Source organism: Platalea leucorodia, assembly GCF_965183815.1.
Source record: "Platalea leucorodia genome assembly, chromosome: 16".
NCBI lineage: Eukaryota > Metazoa > Chordata > Aves > Pelecaniformes > Threskiornithidae > Platalea > Platalea leucorodia.
The window spans coordinates 9557830-9576192 of record NC_138838.1 but is presented as its reverse complement, the minus strand read 5'-3'; the positions used below and the strand labels follow the sequence as shown (position 1 = coordinate 9576192).

Genomic DNA, 18363 nt, shown 5'->3' with positions numbered 1-18363 from the left:
TTCATCTCTCACTTTTTCCCTTTGGCTTAATATGGAATGAAACTATCTAAATGATACCGTGTGTTTTGAAATATTCAATTGTGCTGTGGACTTCCCTGAGGGTGCTGTTGTTATTGACTCCATATTTGCATATTTAACTGGTTTTGTGTCATTGAAACTAACTTTCATGCTTTCATTTCCATTCCTTTTCAACCCCTGCCTCTTTTTGATGGTTGTAGTGTGATCAACAAATCTGGTGTGAATCGCGTCGTTTGGAAGAGACCTCGTCTGACTCACAATGGCCCTGTGCGCCGCAGCACCGTCATTGACCAGATTCCGTTCCTGGCAGTTGCTAGAGCGCTTGGTAAGTTGTGCTGGTGTTTGGAAAGTGAGACACCACTGCATACAGGCCACCAGAACTGAATTATGCTCTGTTTTGCCAAAACACATAGTTTAGAGGGATTTACTCGCTTGCCTTGATTACAAGGCCTTCTGAAAGTCTGGGCCTTTTTAAAGTAACTTTAATACAATATGGATTTCATTTTGCAAATCAAGCTGTAAAAGCTGTCATTGGTGAGTGAAGGACTCGCCCTACAACATGCAGGATTTTCAATGTCAGTCTTACAAGGATGGTACTTCATTTCTGTTGCAAACGAAAATGTACAAAGCAGTATGTGTCTCCAAGATGGAGAGTACATTTGTCTTTTTCTTACTGAAATAATAGGACTGTAATTTTTGACTAGGTGGTGGTAAGAGGAAGTTTTGCTGCATAGTATACAAATTACCTTGGTCTTCCTTTTGTGGTGAATCTGTTTGTTTCAAGACTTAGCGTAGAATGGATGAAGTGACTAAAGTCAAGTCTGTCTTTTATCTGTAACTTGCCTTTGCAAGAGTATTAGCAACGGGAAACTATCTTGGAGGAACACTTTATTCGGAGGACAAAAATGCATATTACAGTACCTCGCAAACTTGTTACGAATGGTTTTGGGAAGTACTTCGTAACTTAATCTTTGGATACCTCTTGCCCGTGAGTGTTAGTGTTTTCTGGTCAGGTTTTTTCCTTAAATTTCATTGCAGAATTCCAATCTTCTGCAGTTCATTTTGTTTCCTTCCTTCCTCCCTTTGCCCCAGTGAAGAATTCTCGATCCAGATATACCTAGTATAGGTTCAATTTTATCAAAATGTGTCATATTTTTACCTGTGAAAACTGTCCTGTGACTTAATTTCTTCTTGGCGAGCTTGACAGTTACGTGATAGTGTTGTCAGTGTTCCGAGATCAGCTGGCAGTGTGTCATGGGGACAGTCTGTTCCTGGGACTGTGGTCATCTTGATAATTGCATAGCATTACTGTGTCTTATTTCAAAGGCAGTGATACCTGTTTTACATGGATTTGTCCAGTGCTAAAAAGAATTTTGCAGTGGTAACTGACATTGTAAAAGAGAGCTGTGTATCAGGGAAGGAGTCACAGGTGGCTAGGTGGCTGAATGGTGAACTTTTAATAAAAATAAAATTCTGATTTTATGGACATTTTTCTCTGTATCTTACAAGTCTTTATTATGTGTCATATTTTAGACAAGATAGATGCTTATTTTATGGTTAGTAAAACTGATTTGCGACTTTCAGAAATCCTTTGGAGTTAGTAGATGACTAGCAAACGGAGATCTTCATCCACTGAGCAACACGTCCCTCTTTTCCCCTTTTCTGCAGAAGGGTACGTGTTCCTCATAGATTAGAAAAAGTATATGCTTAATTTTGATGAATCTTTTATTCCTATGATTGCAAGTTTGTTGTTTGTCTAAATAGCTCGATGACTTTTGATCTGATTCCTCTGAGCAAGTTGAACAAAAGGATTTGGCTGGGTTTTGTGTGCAGATGGGAATTCAAGGAACGGTGCATCTGTTAGCCCCCTATTGCATTCTTTCCAGTTATGTGGATGAAGAGGATTACTGGAGAGCCTCAGGTCCAAGAAACGAGAACACCTATCTTTTAGCAATTCTTGGTGTCAAAAGTTAGCAGATTTGAAAGCTTAAAAGAAGGCTTTGGCATCTCCAAATCATGGAGAAACAGGTTTACAACGTGACAACGTTTTGGTGTTTGCCTGCTCGAGCAGCCTCCGTAGCCTCTTCGCATCCCCTTCTGAGGAGGTGTGACAAACCTCCTGGAAAAAGGAACACAGCTGCTTCGCTCTGTAGGACCCAGATGGTGCACAGACGCTCACAGTTTGGAAACAGGATTTAACTTCTTTCTGAGGCCAGCATGCCCCTTACGCTGCTTACAAAAGGCCTACCACGACTAAAGCCATTTGCATTCATGCTGTTGAGGCCCGCTCGACCTCTTGGCTGGCTCCCAGATTGCTACCCTGGTTGGCACAGCACTGCTGCCTTGGAGCATCTCCAGGCGGAGTAATAACCGTCACTGTTGACATGTAACAGTTACCAATACTCTAGTCAATCCCACTAAGATCTAGCGCAGTGATTCTTTTTGCTGAGCCCAAACTCTGTTGTTGTTCTTAATAGAAATCCCATACGGATCTCAGACTGGACAATAATTTTTAGTAGGAGAGCAAGAGTCTCTCCACACTCTGCTGTGCACCGTGGAGAGAAACCTAGAATTGTGAATTTGCTATCTTTAAAGTGGGAAGATTATCTGATTAAAAACCACTAAATATTAGAACATATATGGGTTTTTTTTAAGTTTGTCTTTCTCGTACAACACTCTAAGATATGTTGATGTAGTCTCATCCCTTATCCAGTCCTTAAGTCTAGCCCTCATGGTAAGGAGTACTAGAAATAGCAGGAATAAAACACTGTGGAAAATTATTGCATTGGTCAAATATTTGGACAGCAGAAAGGACACGGGTGCAATAGAAGTCCTTCTGGCCAGATTAATTCTGTTGATATTCCCTTCGCTGCTCTGCCTACAGTGTCTTTCTGCCCTAAAATAAGCATTTGTGGTATGCACTTTTTATTACCAGTGCTTCTCATGGCAGTAGTGAGTGACTGCATTTAAGTAACGTTCAATTTATTTATAGCCCAATAACAAGTCAGAAATATTTAGGCTTCCTACTGTCTCTGTAAAGTATCTGTATGCTGCTTTTACTGTATACAGGTTTTAAGTCTTCTAATGCAATATTTTAAACTGTAGCAGAGTATTCTGCATTTAAGCATAGCTACTTCTGCTAACCTTTTCTGGGCAATGAAAACATCTTTCTTTATACCAGTTTGCCTTGTAATAGATACTTATGAATCCCTCACAATCTCAGAATTGTTCACCTCAGGACTTGCTACCCATTCTGATCAGAAGAGCATTTTGTTTCCTTAGAGTGTAATCATTTGACTAAGTTTCCCGGCACCCTAATTTCGTGGTAACTGTCTATTTTATATGCCTGTCCCTAAAACAGGTGTGAAGTAACTCAAATTACTTGAATCGTCTTGCGTAAGGCAAGGCTATGAGTGTGCAAATTGCTGGATACCATAGAGCAGATGCTCAAGGGCACCAAGCCATTGTGTAACTTGCTTGTGTGTTTTGAAGAGTCCGTGTGTGTCGTTGCATCGTGTATTAGTTATGGGCTCCCTGTGGAGACAGTAACTCCGTGTGGCAGTCGGGAAGGTGTTGTAGGCTCCCGTGAGCATGCTTACATGTGCGTGTCCTGGGGAAATAACCCACTCGGTGTATGTGTAACATAACAGCCCGATGCATGCTAGCAGAAAGGTTATGTTTCAGCTATAACATCTGTCTAAATACATTGTTAGACCTGTTTCTGGAATGATGAGTGCAAGGCTGTAAGTGTACAAGATGATGTGTGTTTTGTTCCCATGTGTTGAACCCGTTGTGGAAAAATGGAACAAAGAGTTTTGATCTTTGAAAACCAATTTTGAAGGAAAATCTGGCCGTGTCTGTAACTTTCAAAGACGATATACGAAGTGGGGGAAATAGAGAAAAGCTACAGTCTAAGCTCTCAATATCTTATGGTATAACTTGAAACAAGAACAGAATGTAGAAACAAGTAGACAAATGGTGTGATTAATCACTGAGCTTTGTAGGTTGACTCTAACTGTAACTTAAACTCCTTGCAGTTTTCTTAAGTTGCTATTTAAGTTCATATCCCCAGCTGTCCTCCAGCCTGATGAAGTTGACATGTGTGGTGTGATGGCAGAAGTGGGTCTTGATTGTTTTTTAAATCACATAGGATCTCTCTTTTTGGTAAATTAGTTCGGGTCTAAATCTAGTAAATCTTCTATGGACTTTTTCCCTCCTCCTCCTTCTCCCCTTTTCTTGGAAACTAATATAGAGCCAAGATCTGCAGCTGTCTGAAGGGTTATGTAGTATGGGATTGCCTTGCAGTATTGTAGCTGTTCGGTGTGGTTGGGTTTTTGTTTGTTTGTTTGTTTATTAATGAATGATGAAATGTGAACCAAGAACCCGTTAGTTAAACCACTCATTCATGTGGCAACGTGAAGTATCTTTTCCCTGTTTTTTTATGTAGAAATATAATAGACTCACCCCCGTATTTTAGGTGGAGTGGCCTCCACCATACAGGTTTGACTGTTGATAAGAACATGAATTTCCTGCTGACCCCTAAAAGGAATTATGTACCAGAACAGTGAACACTCAGTGTATAGCTGCTACAAGAATGTTGGCTCTGACAGTGATACAGAAGCTGTTTTCCAGAGCAACTTACTGGATGCCAGAATTGTTTTGTGAAGCTCTCTGAACGTGCATACCAGGAAACCCTGGAGAAGAGGGTATGGCAGACCTCAGATGATCTAAGTAGATTCCTGTATAAGGGTTTATTTTTTTTACACACATTTAACTACTTTTAAACAAAAGAAGTTCCCAAATAGAATGGGCACAGTTGCTGCACAGTGTCTGCTGCCTAGTTCTTCTTTCCTGCTCCTTTGTAGGCCCTACCATTAAGATCAGTCACATGGAATTGCAGCTACTAAGCTATATTGAAGTACTGCACAGCATTTTCCAGGTTTTACTGATAATTGCTTTTTTTAATATATTATCTATATAAAACCAGACAAACTTGAGGTGCATTTGGCATTCTAGTCTTGTCCTAGGGATGTCTTTCTCTAGCTTGTACAATTTTCTTCACCCCCAAGATAAAATATATGTGGATGCTTGTACAAAATGCAGAGTACTTTGCGCATCTGTGTGTTGTACAGATGATCATGTGAAGGCATGTGTGGATCCATGTAGCTCAAATGAGAAAGTTTGGGGCTCTCCCCCCACCTGTGGCAGACGGGAGGTCTCTCTGCCTGCCTCTTTAGCTCTCTCTTCTCTGACAATGTGGAAAAGCAATAAAACTTCTCTCCTAAAGGCAGAACTTTCTCCAGGTTTGGTCAGGGCGTTCTGTTTTACCCCTTGTCCTCAGCTAAGCAACGTGCTGTCTAGGATTGTCTTTTGAATCTTGAAATTCCACCTTAGTGTTCCTTTGAAGGATTTAATTCAAGGCCAGAAATTGTGAGTAGCTTTCTGCGTGCCGTTGTAGCTCTTCACCTCTACTTTTGCACGCTAGTTCTTGCAGGCCTTTCTCATGCAGTGTGCCCTAGACAGACACCTTTTTTTTTTCTCTCTTGCCTGTGATTTAGCTCACATACAAGCAGAGATGAGCAGTCATGGGGAAGACTGCCTTATGAGCAGCTTTTAATTCACCATTCATTTTAAATGCAATTAATTGTCTAATTTGCTGTTGAAATACTGTTCTTTTGCCTGTGCTTTCCTTTTCTACCTAGTGTTGAGGGTGGCATTCTTTCAGTGGGTTTGACTGAAATAGTATGTAAAAGAAGCTCCTGAAAAGTACTCCTAAAAGAGTAGTGAAAGTTTTAAAGCCTCAAGTGCCCTCTGTGTAACTTTTCTGCTCGCTGCTACCTTCAATTTTGTCCCCATCCCTCAGACTGAACTGTCTTTAATCATTCCCGGGTTATAGGAACGGGACATGGCGTTGCAGTCCTCTTTAGACTGCTGTAGAGATGCCCTCTTGTGGCTATAGGACTGGGTTGCCGTGGGTTTTGGTGAAAACGTTTTCCACCCCAGCTTAGCCTGAACGGTTTTAAGTGATTACTGTCTGTATCCTTGCTGAGATTTGTCTCACTTCCTAGCAGCGCTGCCTCATTAACAATGAAAAAAGAAAGTTCTGCAAGTCTTCTCTTTGTACTAACAGACTTTTTAGATAAACCTTTGATTTAAAAAGATCTGGGATTAATCAAACTGGGTTTTTGTTTTGGACTGACTTATAAAAGTAAACTTTTCTTTCCTCTATTAAAACCAAAAGATATTTTTGTATTCAAAACAGCATGCTCCAGAAACATAAATGAAAGACTTGATTTATGTGACTTCTGGACATACTTTTGCTATAAGAAGGCTTTGGTCTTAATCCAATCCAGTCTACTTATACGATGGGTGTTTTTGTTTGTAACTTCAATTACTTTCCTGGCAGCAGCTGAGTTACAAGTAGGTTTTTTTTTTTCCCCCACTGTATTTTAAAAGGTAATAGTAAGCAGATAAGATAGACTACATATTTTGATATTTTCGTAGGTAGCTAAATTAGTTTCCTGCTCCTTTAGTATATGATTTCAAACATCTATTTTTCATTTTGTAAGATGCAGTGTAATTTTTGTGTAGATCTCTGTATATTATTCTGGTTTGAGTCATGGCTAGGAAACAGGTATGACTTTTCTGGAAAATATGGAAGGAACTACTTTAATACCTTTTTTGTTTTGTTTTGGTGTTTTTGTTTGGAAAAGACATATGCAAGCCTCATGCCAACAGAAATATTCCTGGTCCATAAGTTTTTAGCGAACAAGGTTGTTAAGTTTTGTAAATGTTTTGTTTTTAATTCAGAACAAAAATAGTATGGCTCACAAAGTGAAGTCTGAGAACCTCGCATTCCAGTTCTGTAATAGTAGCCTCTGGCATATCACATCATCTTGCTTTCTTGGCTTCCCCGTCTGCTAAAGGGTCACTTGTCTACTTGCTTTGGGACAGAATTAAAGATTTCGGAGCACTTTGAAAAGCCTAGGGAAAAGTGTACTCTGCTCTCTGGCTTACTTTTCTCTCCCTTTTTCCTTCCCAGAATTGTAACAGAGTGTGCGATGTAAAGTGGCTCTTCCTAAGTTTGTCGTATATTCCTCAGCCGCTGTGGATGCTGTGCTCTCCAGCTGGCCAGAGAAAGATATACAGCTGACACGAGTATTCTAGCAATGCAGCCGCTCTAAAAAGCATTGACTTCATCTGCGGTGCTCTGCCCTTCAGGGGGAAAAAATTAAAAAAATAGTACCTCACCCGAGTGACATGGGTTGGCCTTTGCTGGCTTGGAGTTGAAGGATCTGTGAGAATTATTCTTTAAGTAGTCTTTATGCAGCACTGTTCTACCAAGGATCACTTGCCTGCTTGATCAGTCTGAGTTTGTGGGTTTATGGGAGTAGACTGATGAAAGATTGACACTGAAGGCAATTTTCCCTGTTCTTTAGGACAAACAATTGCAAGTACTGCTTGTTTCCTTCTAGGCTGAGGAAGGAAGAATCTGGATTTTTCTATATGTCTCAAGCTTCAAATCTACTTTGTGGAGTTTTTCCTGGGTCAAAGAGCAAAAGCGTTTTTTTTTCAGCTTGTGACATCTAGAGCTCCATTTAGCTTTCAGTAGCTCCAGACTTGTCTGGAGTTGGTCAGTTAATACCTGATTGTGCTTTAATGCTGTTCCATCATACAACTTTGTAAATAAGGTATTGTGTATTTCCTAGAGATTCTTGAGCTTAAATAGATGAATACAGTGGAATTTAAAACTCATGGAGATTCAGTTCTCGCTGTACGTTTACAGCAAACTTCGAATGCTGCTTTGACAGAGGCGATGCTACAGGATATTATTTGAAAGAATGCATTTTGCCAAAAAATGTGTGTTTAATAAACTTAGTCTTTGAGGCTGTGAGTCCTTGAACTAGTCTAGCTCCTCTTCACTGTTTGCTTTCAGGAAAAATGACTTTCCTCTTGTGGTATCTAATTTTCTCTCTGCTTGCCCCCTCCCCAGTTAAGGATGGTAATAGTGGTGTAGAAATGTGGCTTAGTTGCAGGTTTGCACCTGGATTTGGCCAAAGATGTGGACTACTATTATCAGGTAGCCTGGCAGCCGTTCTAACACAAATCATGGCCTGCCCGCTATTAATTCCTGCGTCAAGCCCACGCCTCGGTGTACAGTTCCACCATGGCCTTCAGAAGGGCAGCGCATTGCGGAGGAGAGGCACTGAGGCTGGAAGGCTTTCAGTGGCAACTAGGAACGCTGGGCTCCTGGTCAGGGGGTTGGCCTGTGATTTGTGAGGCGTGGATTCGTTGTGTGTGTTCCCGGAATCTCTGTGTGCCCTTCAGCAAGTTTATAATCCTTGGAGTTGCCTGTGTAACCAATGCGATATTCCCAATTATCCCCATGAGGAGCTGCCTTCCCTTTGGAGGAAGATTCTCTGAAATCAGTGTGATTGTTACTCAGCTGTCTTCTCAGGAAGAGCAGCAGATGGGCATGATGACATGTATGTAGATGAAGCACAATTAAATAGAATCAGGTTATTTTTATCATACAGCACAGTATTTTTAATTAAAAAAAAAAACCTGATTCAGCTAATAACATTTGTCATTTCTCCTAAACGAGTATGAACAAACTAGCAAATAAAAGCATGAAAATATTACGCATGTTGGAAATTGATGCTGCCACTGATTCCAAGGCCTGGTTGTTGTAAGATCCCGAGCTCTTGTTTATTTTACCTGCTGTGTCTATGCCAGACGTGATGGGAGGAACTCTCAGTGCAGGAAGACTTTTCGTGGCAATTCATATACAATAATTGCTGTGCTGGAGCTTGGCTCTTCTGTCACAGTATTTATTTTGATCTTGTTGCCAGCTGGCTTGCTTTGTTGTGAGTCTGCGGAGGGAGAGTGCACTTCTATACAAGCAGGCTTGGCTTTTAATTAGCACTTATTAGAAGCATGTGTTTCTGTCTGCTGCTGCTGCAGTGAAGGTGAATTGGTGCTTTAATGAGGATGGACCATCCATGCTTGCTATGGTGAAGTGGAGTAATTGAGTTGAAGCATTCCCTTTCCTGATTCTGGAAAAGTCTTTTCAACTGGTTGATAGCTTAAGGCAAAGCTAATGGAAGGAAGTAGGAAGACAAAAAGCTTGCTTATTATCTTTAAAAGGGTGGTGATGGATGCGGAAGAAGGCTGCAGGCATGCTTTCTGAGGCCAGCAAAAAGCAAAGAAAAAAGCGGACAAAACCTTACTTTGCAACTGGAGTTCTTAAGCTTCTGTATGCTTTTCAACTCTGACATTTTAATTGGTTTCTACTTTTAAAGCCATGTGTTCTGCACAGAAAGATCTAGCCAGCGCTGGCAAATAATAATGTTACTTTTTGTTACTTATCACTATAGGAAGCTATTTGTGAGCATTAAAAAAAAAAAAAAAAAGGAAGAGAAGGTGTTAGTACAACATAATACCATTCTTGATTTAAAGGCCCAACCTTAGAAAAAGTTTTTACTTTTTTAAGTGTACCTGATAAATGAAATGGAAATAAATGGATATGGAAATGCATTTTTCTGTTGGAGTGGTTTTTACTTGAGGGTGGTTTGGAGGAAGCACTCGAAGCAATAGAGGTTTTGATTCAAATGTGTTATTCAGATACAGTTCAGGCCATCGTTACTGGTGAGGTGACCCCAAACTCATTCGCATAGCAAGATTTAAAAATAGAAAGGTTCACTGCATGAGGCCTTCCAAGGGAGAGGCTTTAGCTCTCGTTTTCTGCTTTCCTGCTGGAACCCAGGCACTACGTGTGTTCCTGTGGCTTCTTTCCAACGCCAAAATTTGGCACATGGTGTTCAGCTGGAAGGAGGCTCTAACGCAGCGCTGCGCGGCTTTGAAAGTGATGCTAATGCTGTGGAAGGAGGAGGAATGGGAAAAAGAAATTAATAGGGGAAAGGCTTCAGTCTCTCTTCCGTTGTCCTCTTCCTTTTGTTCCTTCTCTGTGGCACCTGCGTGCACAAATACATCCACAGCAAGACGTAACTGTGTGTTTCTGTATGGCTCAGGTGGCTGTGGAGGATCTCAGGTTTTAAGAAAAAAAGGGGGGGGACAATTTAGCACCTTGAGTGTGAAAAGGTGGGGGTTTTAGTTTGGGGGGTGGTAGTGGGGGGTGGTTGTGGTTTTTTTCTTTTTTTTCTTTTCTTTTTTTTTTTTTTTTTTCTTCTTCTACAAGCAGGACTTGTTAGGGTGTGCAGGCACCATCAGATGCAGATTGAAGTCTAATGCTGTATATACTATATGTGATGTTGGGGAGAAAAGGGTATTATATGATTCCCCCCTCCAAACCCCAGCCTAGTTCTATAAACCGTGCCATGATTCCCTGTAAGGTAAGGATTTTGGCTCCAGTATTTAAACTGTACCAATAACTGGAAAGGCAGATGTTTGCAAGTTTGGTGTGGGTTCAAAGTAAGGCTTTACTTCTGTTTAAGCAGAACTTTAGTTGTTCAGATAGCTTTTAGTTTGAATATTGAGGTTTCGCTGTTTTCTAGGTATTAATCTATTTCCCCTTTTTCTGAAAATGTTAGTTTTAAGAGAGTAGAAGGCTTCCTGTAAACATAGGTTGGTTTGAATGTGTTTTTATTTAAATTGCTACATATTAACAACTATAATTGGAAAGTGACAGCAGCAGAACAGTAATTGTGCTGAAATTACTTTGTGTTACTATCGGTGACTTGAGACTGGTGGTAATTGTTTTCATGGGAATGTTTTTCTGTAGTTTCCAAGATCCATATTTTCATGTGTAATAATTCAAAAACATTTTCTTCTTTGCTAGGCGATCTTTGGAGCTACGACTTCTACAGCGGTGAATTTGTTGTGTCTCCTGAACCTGACACTAGTGTGCACACAATTGATCCCCAGAAGCACAAATATATTATCCTTGGCAGCGATGGGCTGTGGAACATGATCCCACCTCAAGATGCTATCTCCATGTGCCAGGATCACGAGGAGAAAAAATACTTCATGGTGAGAGCAGTGGCTATAAGTCATTGTGGAAATTTAATACTTTTTTCCTCTAAAAATTCCTTAGTCTGACATGTATGAAAAGTACCTAACAATGGCACTGTTGTTCGGGCATATTCATAGTTTTGCCACAACATATAAGTTGTTGCGATGTGGCTGATACTGTGCTTCCTTATACTGTCAAATACCACGCATGTTAAGGTTGTTTAAATTATTTGGTTTTGGGGAAATTTGACTACCAGGATGGTATCTGTGAGTAATAATGAAGATAACGTGTTCCTCCTCTACGGAAGTTATACAAAATATTGTCTGAAAATGCAAATTATTTCACATTAAGATGCATGCAGACAATTGTTTATTGGTTTTTACGTGATTTGTACAAAGTCTGAAATAAATTCTTCTCTGGTTTATTTTACAAAACAGTTGAGAACTTATATAATGGCACATCTGAGCATCAGATAGTAAATAGTCTGTAAACCCCAGTCTGTAAACCCCTTGAGAGACTTTAAGAAAGACCACAGGATGTGTTACAACCAGGCTATTTATGCAAGTCATTGCATCAGTTTTATGGTTTAAAGCGCTCATATATACGTGGATTCTACTATAAACTGATTTTAAGGTTATATTTCACTAAGAAAGATACGTTTCAATTAATATTTCCTCTTGTGTTTCTGAATCAAGCTACTTTAGCACATGATACATAGGAATATGTATGTATTTCAGGCTGTGCCACATAAACTCTCCATCTTCCATTTATAAAGTAAAGTGGACCTGATCGCTTTCTCTGTCTGTCCCTCTCTTCTAACATAAAGGGAGAGCACCGACAGTCTTGTGCCAAAATGCTGGTGAACAGAGCGCTAGGCCGGTGGAGGCAACGCATGCTTCGTGCAGATAACACCAGTGCCATCGTCATCTGCATCTCGCCATTGCAGGATAGCAAAAGCAACTTGGAAAATGAAGAAGAATTGTATCTCAACTTGGCAGAGAGCCCCTGCTATAGCAGCCCTGATATGAATGTCATGACACCCTCCCGCTGCTGTACCCCCCCCGTCAAGGTAATGTGGGGTCTTTTTAGTGTTTTAAGGGTTCCACTTCGGAGTGTGGAGCCCACTAAATACGTATCAATCTCCCTTTTCTTCCCCGAGTAGTAATTTGTTTTTATGCAGCTTTTTATGCAGGATTGGGGCAATGGTGTAGTCAGACCATTGCTGGTGATTGAAGGAATACTTTTAGAAACTACTGGCCTGTCAACTGAAACATTATTTAATGTTGCTCTGTTTCGTTTATTTTTTTTTAACTGCAGTGGACTAGGCAGTATGTATGGGTAGATAATGTATTTCAGTTGTAGGACAGTAACTTGACAGCCATATCCTCAATACTTCCATGTACAAAGCTTTGGAGAAATAGACGAACTTTTAACACCAAGGCAGAGTATTAAAGTATTAACTTCTCAGAACTGCTGAATTTAAGGATACAATATTTTTGTAACTCGTAAAAGCCTGATCATTTATTAGTAGTTGTTGATCTGTATTCCCTCCTTAATGTAGAAGAACTGATTACTGTAACTTCACGCATATAGTTCACACAACTTTAAAGGCACTGTTTCTTATAAGTAAGTTTTCCAAGATCCCACAAAAATCAGAAGTAGGCTATTGAAAGACAGGAATCAGACTGTGGGGATCAGAAGTTTAAAAAGGAAGAAAACCCGACATATCGCCGTGGAGAGTAAGGTTGGGCTACAGTTGCTCTTCTTACCTTGCCGTGTACTTGTATAGCTTGCACAGCTGATGAATTGCGGACTGCCTGGGGATGTGTTCTTAATCTTGGTCTGGTTTGGTTTGTCTTTGGTTGTGTTTTGTTTGGTGGGGTTTTTTTGGTTTGGGTGGGTTTTTTTTTAAGGTAACCCATGGGTTAATGTATTCAAACACACATTTTTGTAAAGAATGTTTTCTTTCTGGATTGGGAGATCTTATGATCTTCTGGTTGATTTAATGCTCTTTGTTAGAGGAAAAGACATTCTAACCTGAAGAAAGACCTTGTTTTAGAAGTTTTAACCATTAACATAAAGCAGAGCTGTTCAGAAGCTTTTTTTTTTTTCTTTCTCTAAGAACTAGAGTGTAGTTATGAGTGGATGTTTGTTTCAGTAATTACCAGCTGCTCCTGATTTAAGCAACTGTCCTTTGATGTTCTGCAGTATCTTTGGATAACTGTCCTTTGGGCAAAGTAAAAAGAAAGCAAAAATTATAAAGGGAGTCTTTAACGTTCCCTTGGTAGAAACAAGCTGCTAATGAAATGGCAAGCCCAACTTTTCTGTCTCCTTCCCTTCCATCCAGTGTAGCAAAATACACGAAAAGAGCTTAAAATCTAGCAAAATCTTGAGTGGAGAAAAATTATTTGAATTCTAAATACTCCTAAACTTTTAAGTTGTACCATATGTTTTGTGTGTGATCTATTATCAGTACTCATTGAATAAATGTTGAGCTACGTTGACTGCAGATACCCAGGAAGTAGCGTTTCTGGATAAGGACTTAATGAAAATATTTCTTAATGTTCCCCCTCCCCATCTAAGTAGATTCAGTGAACTGTGATGTGTGAAACTGCAGCAGGTTACAGAGTGAAGAGATGAAAACTTCAGACAACTAACAATTCTGGTGGTTGCCATATAGATAAGGGCTTATTTTTTTTGCTTTAGGTGCAAAACCCAGAAGAAGACTTTGACTGGCTACAGGTTTGCATTGATCATACAAGTATCAATGAGTTCTATTTTAATGCAAAAGTTTTTCTCCTCTTGGATTAAAGTAGAACCGGTGTTGCCAGTTTAAAAACATAGAACCTATTTTCTCAGTACTTGTTTTTTATTAAAAGTACTAATGTCATATAGGTTTTTGCTTTAATAACAACCATCCAACTGTCCTCACAGAGTACCTGTAACTATCAGAAGAAAAGGAATGTGAGAAGGAAGTTGGCAAGAAAAGAGACAGAAAAAGACCAGAAAAGATTGTCAGAATAATTTTTAAATACTTCAGAAAAAAAAAAAATTTCTCCAGGCAGATCATAATAAATGAAATGTCTTGGCAGTGGTGTCTCCATGTATGGTTTTTTGCAAAACAAGAACTTTGTGTAGTTATCTGTAAGTATATTTGGTAACTACACCATCCTACGTAATGTTATCTTTTTCATAGTGCAGAGAGCTTTGTCAGTCAGATAAGAGCCACGATGGCAGGACAAACATTTCCATACACTTCAGTTATGTAATGGCTGGACCGTAGGCCTTGCATTTCTATAGCCTTCATGGGAGGCTTCTGGGTAAAATTCAGTGCATGCAGGAGCGCTGTTGGCTCAATGTTTTCTTTAAAATTATGTGACACAGAATTGAGGCATTTGGGACTCTCTCCAAACCCGGTTGAATACATGGTTTCTTAGGCCTCGCCTCAGACATGAACAGGTAGCCTTATCACAAGGTGCCAGGTTCCCTATGAAGTACAGCCACACAACTATTTCAGAATATGCGTTTTGGAATTTTTTTCTGATGGTGATAACTTGCGAGAGATTCAGGAGATGCCCTTACTTCATGATGCTTTGTGATCCTAGTCACACTGTCAACCTCACAGGAGGGAAAAGCCCCGTTTTGTTGATTGCACAAAAGAAAGTATGGCCATAGATGACAATATCCATTTGCAAAACAGTACATAAATACCTTTATACCTAAAGCTGCAGGTGAATATATGATCTAATTTAGGTCAGTAATTAATCTTCTTACAAAATTACTGTTGAATTTTACTGAAACAGCATCATCACGGTTTGCGTAAAGAAACGAGAGGTGGTTCCCCGGGTCAGCCTGAACTGCTGGCGGTTGTGGGATGACTGTAGCCCGGAGAGGACAGGTCAGCGAAAACAAGAGGTGGTGATGGAAAGGGCATTTGCCTGTTATCTTCAGAGAACTGAAAGAAGCACGGATAGCCTTGACTCTTCACAGCTGCTACCTTCCAAAACAATTAATTTGGAAATAGATGGAGACCAAATCAAAGTTTCTCAATTAAACAGAAGTATTTCTTAATTGCATATCCTTCTGGCAACAATTACTAATACCAAATTAATTCAAGTATTCCTGAGGCCAGTGATAAAATTTGATTGATCAGATTGTTGAGAAATGAAGTTGGCGATTCAGGTTTTATTTTACTCGTTTTGTTACATCACTCTTTAGCAGTCCATCCTCTGACTTCATTTGGCTTCCCGAAGCCTTATCCAGTCTCAGCTATTCGTACCAGGCAAAAGCTGTTGGCAATGAAAGCCACGGTGTTAAGCGTCTTGCACAATGAAAACATAAAACCTAAGTCGTGGCTAGAGATACAATTTCAAAAATTAAATTGAGCAGATTAAGTAACCTTGCCAGAGCTGCTCTGTGTGTGTCATCTGGCTTTCTTATGGGTTCTGAAAGAACCGTGTTGAATAACCTCTAAATTATCATCCATAAAGGTGTTCCCTCTTGTGTTGCTGTCTGTAGTAAAAGAATATTATCTAAATGGTTTTATCTACACATGGGGAGCAAAGGGGAGTGGCAAATGAAGCCTAGAGCTAGAAACAATTCTGATTTTCTCTTTCGGAGTGCATTTTATTAAACCTCAGTATGAGATTTTTTGAAAGTGCTGAGCAGTCATGGATCTCTTCTTGAAGGTGAACTGAAGTTGTTCTGGGTTGTGACTTCAGAAGCATCTGTCTGTTCATCTGAGATGTTACAGTGACTTACTCCGATTCAGCTGCGTGTGCGTTTGAGCTTTCGGCATGTTATTTTCTTAAAAGGCATTGTCCTTGCCTTGCGTTGATGGTATGTAGGGTAATGTGGCCTTGAAATTTGCTTTTGAAGGACTTGCTGAGTAACTATGGATTTCTGCACAATTAAATCTTCAATAAGGTCATAATTCGTATCTTCAGGGCACTGCATAAATAGTCATTTTCATAATCCCCCTGTGTGTAGCGAAAGCAAGTATTGTCCCCGTTTTCCTGTTGGTAAAACTGAGAATGAGGCAAACGCCCTTCTCAAAGGCTGCAGAAGAGACGATAGCTGAAGGTAGGGTTAGAGTTTAGAAAGTCCCTGGTTCTCGGGACATCGTATTGAGCAGCCTCTCTTCAAAGCACAGAATGACTGTGCTTTACAGAGAGTGGGTAGATGTGCTGTGAGGAATGGAGGTGCTTTCTTTTCAAGTTGTAGAGCATAAAACTAGGCAATAAAATGCATTACTTTGCATAGCAAACAGTAAATCTATTTTTAGAATTGTCCTGTCCGATGCTGCACCTTTCTGTGTGCAGTCAGGACACCTGTGATGAAGAGCTTGTCGATCTCCCTGATAATCTGGTTATGCAGTAACTAAGAATTCTGCGCGTGACAAAGGTCAGAAGACTTTTTCTGCTGCTTGCCCTGATAGCGCTTGGCCATCTGATGACGTGCAAAATCGTCAGAAGGCAGGATAGGTGCCTATATCACGGTGTCTGCTGGAGGGAAGTCACGTCTGCGCGTTGGAAAACACTACTGATGAAAGTCATAGGGCAGAGATTGCAGGCGCTGCTTTCTACGTGGCTTCCTAAATTAACAGCAGAGGCGTGCGGATTCCTCAGCGTTTTACAGCAGCGAAAAGGAAGGTAGGCTGAGTAAGTCTGAGCAGCCCTCTGAAGGAAAAGATGACACGTCTGCCCTTATGAGACACCAGCAGATCGGGTGATTGAAAAAAATGCTTTTATGAAGTTGGTGCACACAAAGTACCCACCTCAGATCCGCAGTCTGAATTTGTTTCTGCCTCTCTGTTTTGGAGTAGGATTTTTCTGTCTGATAAGGTTTAGAGAAGTTCTGTCCCGTGCTGTCTCCACCCTCAAAGGATAATGCGGGTGAAATAATTATATTTGTGCCTCAATATTTTTTTTTTCTTTTTTCCTCAGCTTTTAGAAGATGATCCGTGGCCACGACTGAATGCTTCTGAGGCTGTTCCTCCCCTCATGCATAGCAACGCGATCTCAGAAAAATATTTAGAGCTGCCAAACGAGATTGCCAAAAGCAATTTACCTTCATCGGGAGCAACCCTGAAGGATTCAGGCCCACAGGAGGAGAAGTGCAGCAAAGCGTTGGCTTTAAGGATACACGAATCCTACAGTAATGGTTTGTCAGTCAGTCTCTCCCCTTCCAACTCTGCAAATTCAGGCACGGACCAAAAAGGCTTCAAGGTGTCTCCTAATGGCCAAACAAAAGCCCAAGATGCAGAGAGGACACCCACAGCAAACTTTAAAAGGACATTGGAAGAATCCAACTCTGGCCCAGCTCTGAAGAAGCCAAGACGTGGCCTGAGTCGAAACATCAGCGTGCAACCAGAAGGCATCTCCACGACGCCGCAGCGAAAAAACTCAAACAAGCTGGCCATGCGCCGCAGCCTGCGGGGCCAGAAGAAGCTCAGCAATTCACTCTTCCACCCGCCCAGGAAAGCAGTCTGCGTTTGCTGAAGGGCGTTTGTGTAAGGAAGTGTATTTTGGTCTGATTAGAATTTTAAAGTTGGTGCAGAAGTCTGAAACTCTTCCTGTTTTATCTTTTTTTAAAGTAGAAACTTTTTTTGGTATCAAACAGCTTTATCCCAGCCTTGTACTTGCTTGTATTATAACTGTGAATTTTGTAGATGTGTAGGGTATAAGTAACTGTAAAATGTGTGTAAATTTGTATTCCTTCATATAAATGTAGTCTCTTTTCTTCCTTGTATAATTGTTACAGCGGGGCTAAACCTTGTTTAAAAAAAAAATCCTTTTTGTTAATTTACTAAAGTCATGAATTTGTATACGCTTCTTGTGATGAGAATTTCACAACTTTTTAACTAAAGTAAATTATTAAACAGAATGGAAGATATGTATTTTCGTAGTACTATATGTTCCACCTAAAGTGTGTCTTTTAGAGAATACACTAGGTCTATATTTTGTTTTTAAATTTTAGATTTCTCTACTCAGAAATGAAATGTACGTGGAAGCAGAGATGTTGAGTCTTGCTTTAGAGAGCTCAATGTCGATTTCTTTATGTTAATTAAAATACTATGCAGTATCTTATTTAGTTGTATTTTTTGTAACATTAATCGTCAAAGTATTTAGCAAAAAAAGTGTGTGTTTTAAAACTCCGACTCCCAAAAGCATCCTATAAAGCCATTCATTCCCATCCCCTGTTATAAATGATGGCATTTTTATCCCGGCATAAATGTATGCCCTACGGAGGCATGAATTTTCTGCTATTCCAATACTGATGGTGCTGCTAATACTTTCAACGTAAGTTCTTAAATTATTTTATGACTATTTTCATTGAGTACGTGGACCATGTGTATGTTCACCTAAATAAAA

General features: G+C 40.1%; 1 protein-coding gene across 1 annotated transcript in view; it reads left to right on the top strand.

The window, feature by feature from the left end:
• The window catches only part of PPM1D (protein phosphatase, Mg2+/Mn2+ dependent 1D), a 28838-nt gene extending 10475 nt beyond the window's left edge, over positions 1 to 18363 (top strand). Inside the window, exons 3-6 of the mRNA XM_082328492.1 lie at positions 219 to 343; positions 10817 to 11007; positions 11817 to 12059; positions 16936 to 18363. Of these exons, the coding sequence (XP_082184618.1) occupies positions 219 to 343; positions 10817 to 11007; positions 11817 to 12059; positions 16936 to 17490 (1114 nt within the window). The 3' untranslated portion in view covers positions 17491 to 18363. The remainder of the gene's footprint in view (positions 1 to 218; positions 344 to 10816; positions 11008 to 11816; positions 12060 to 16935) is intronic.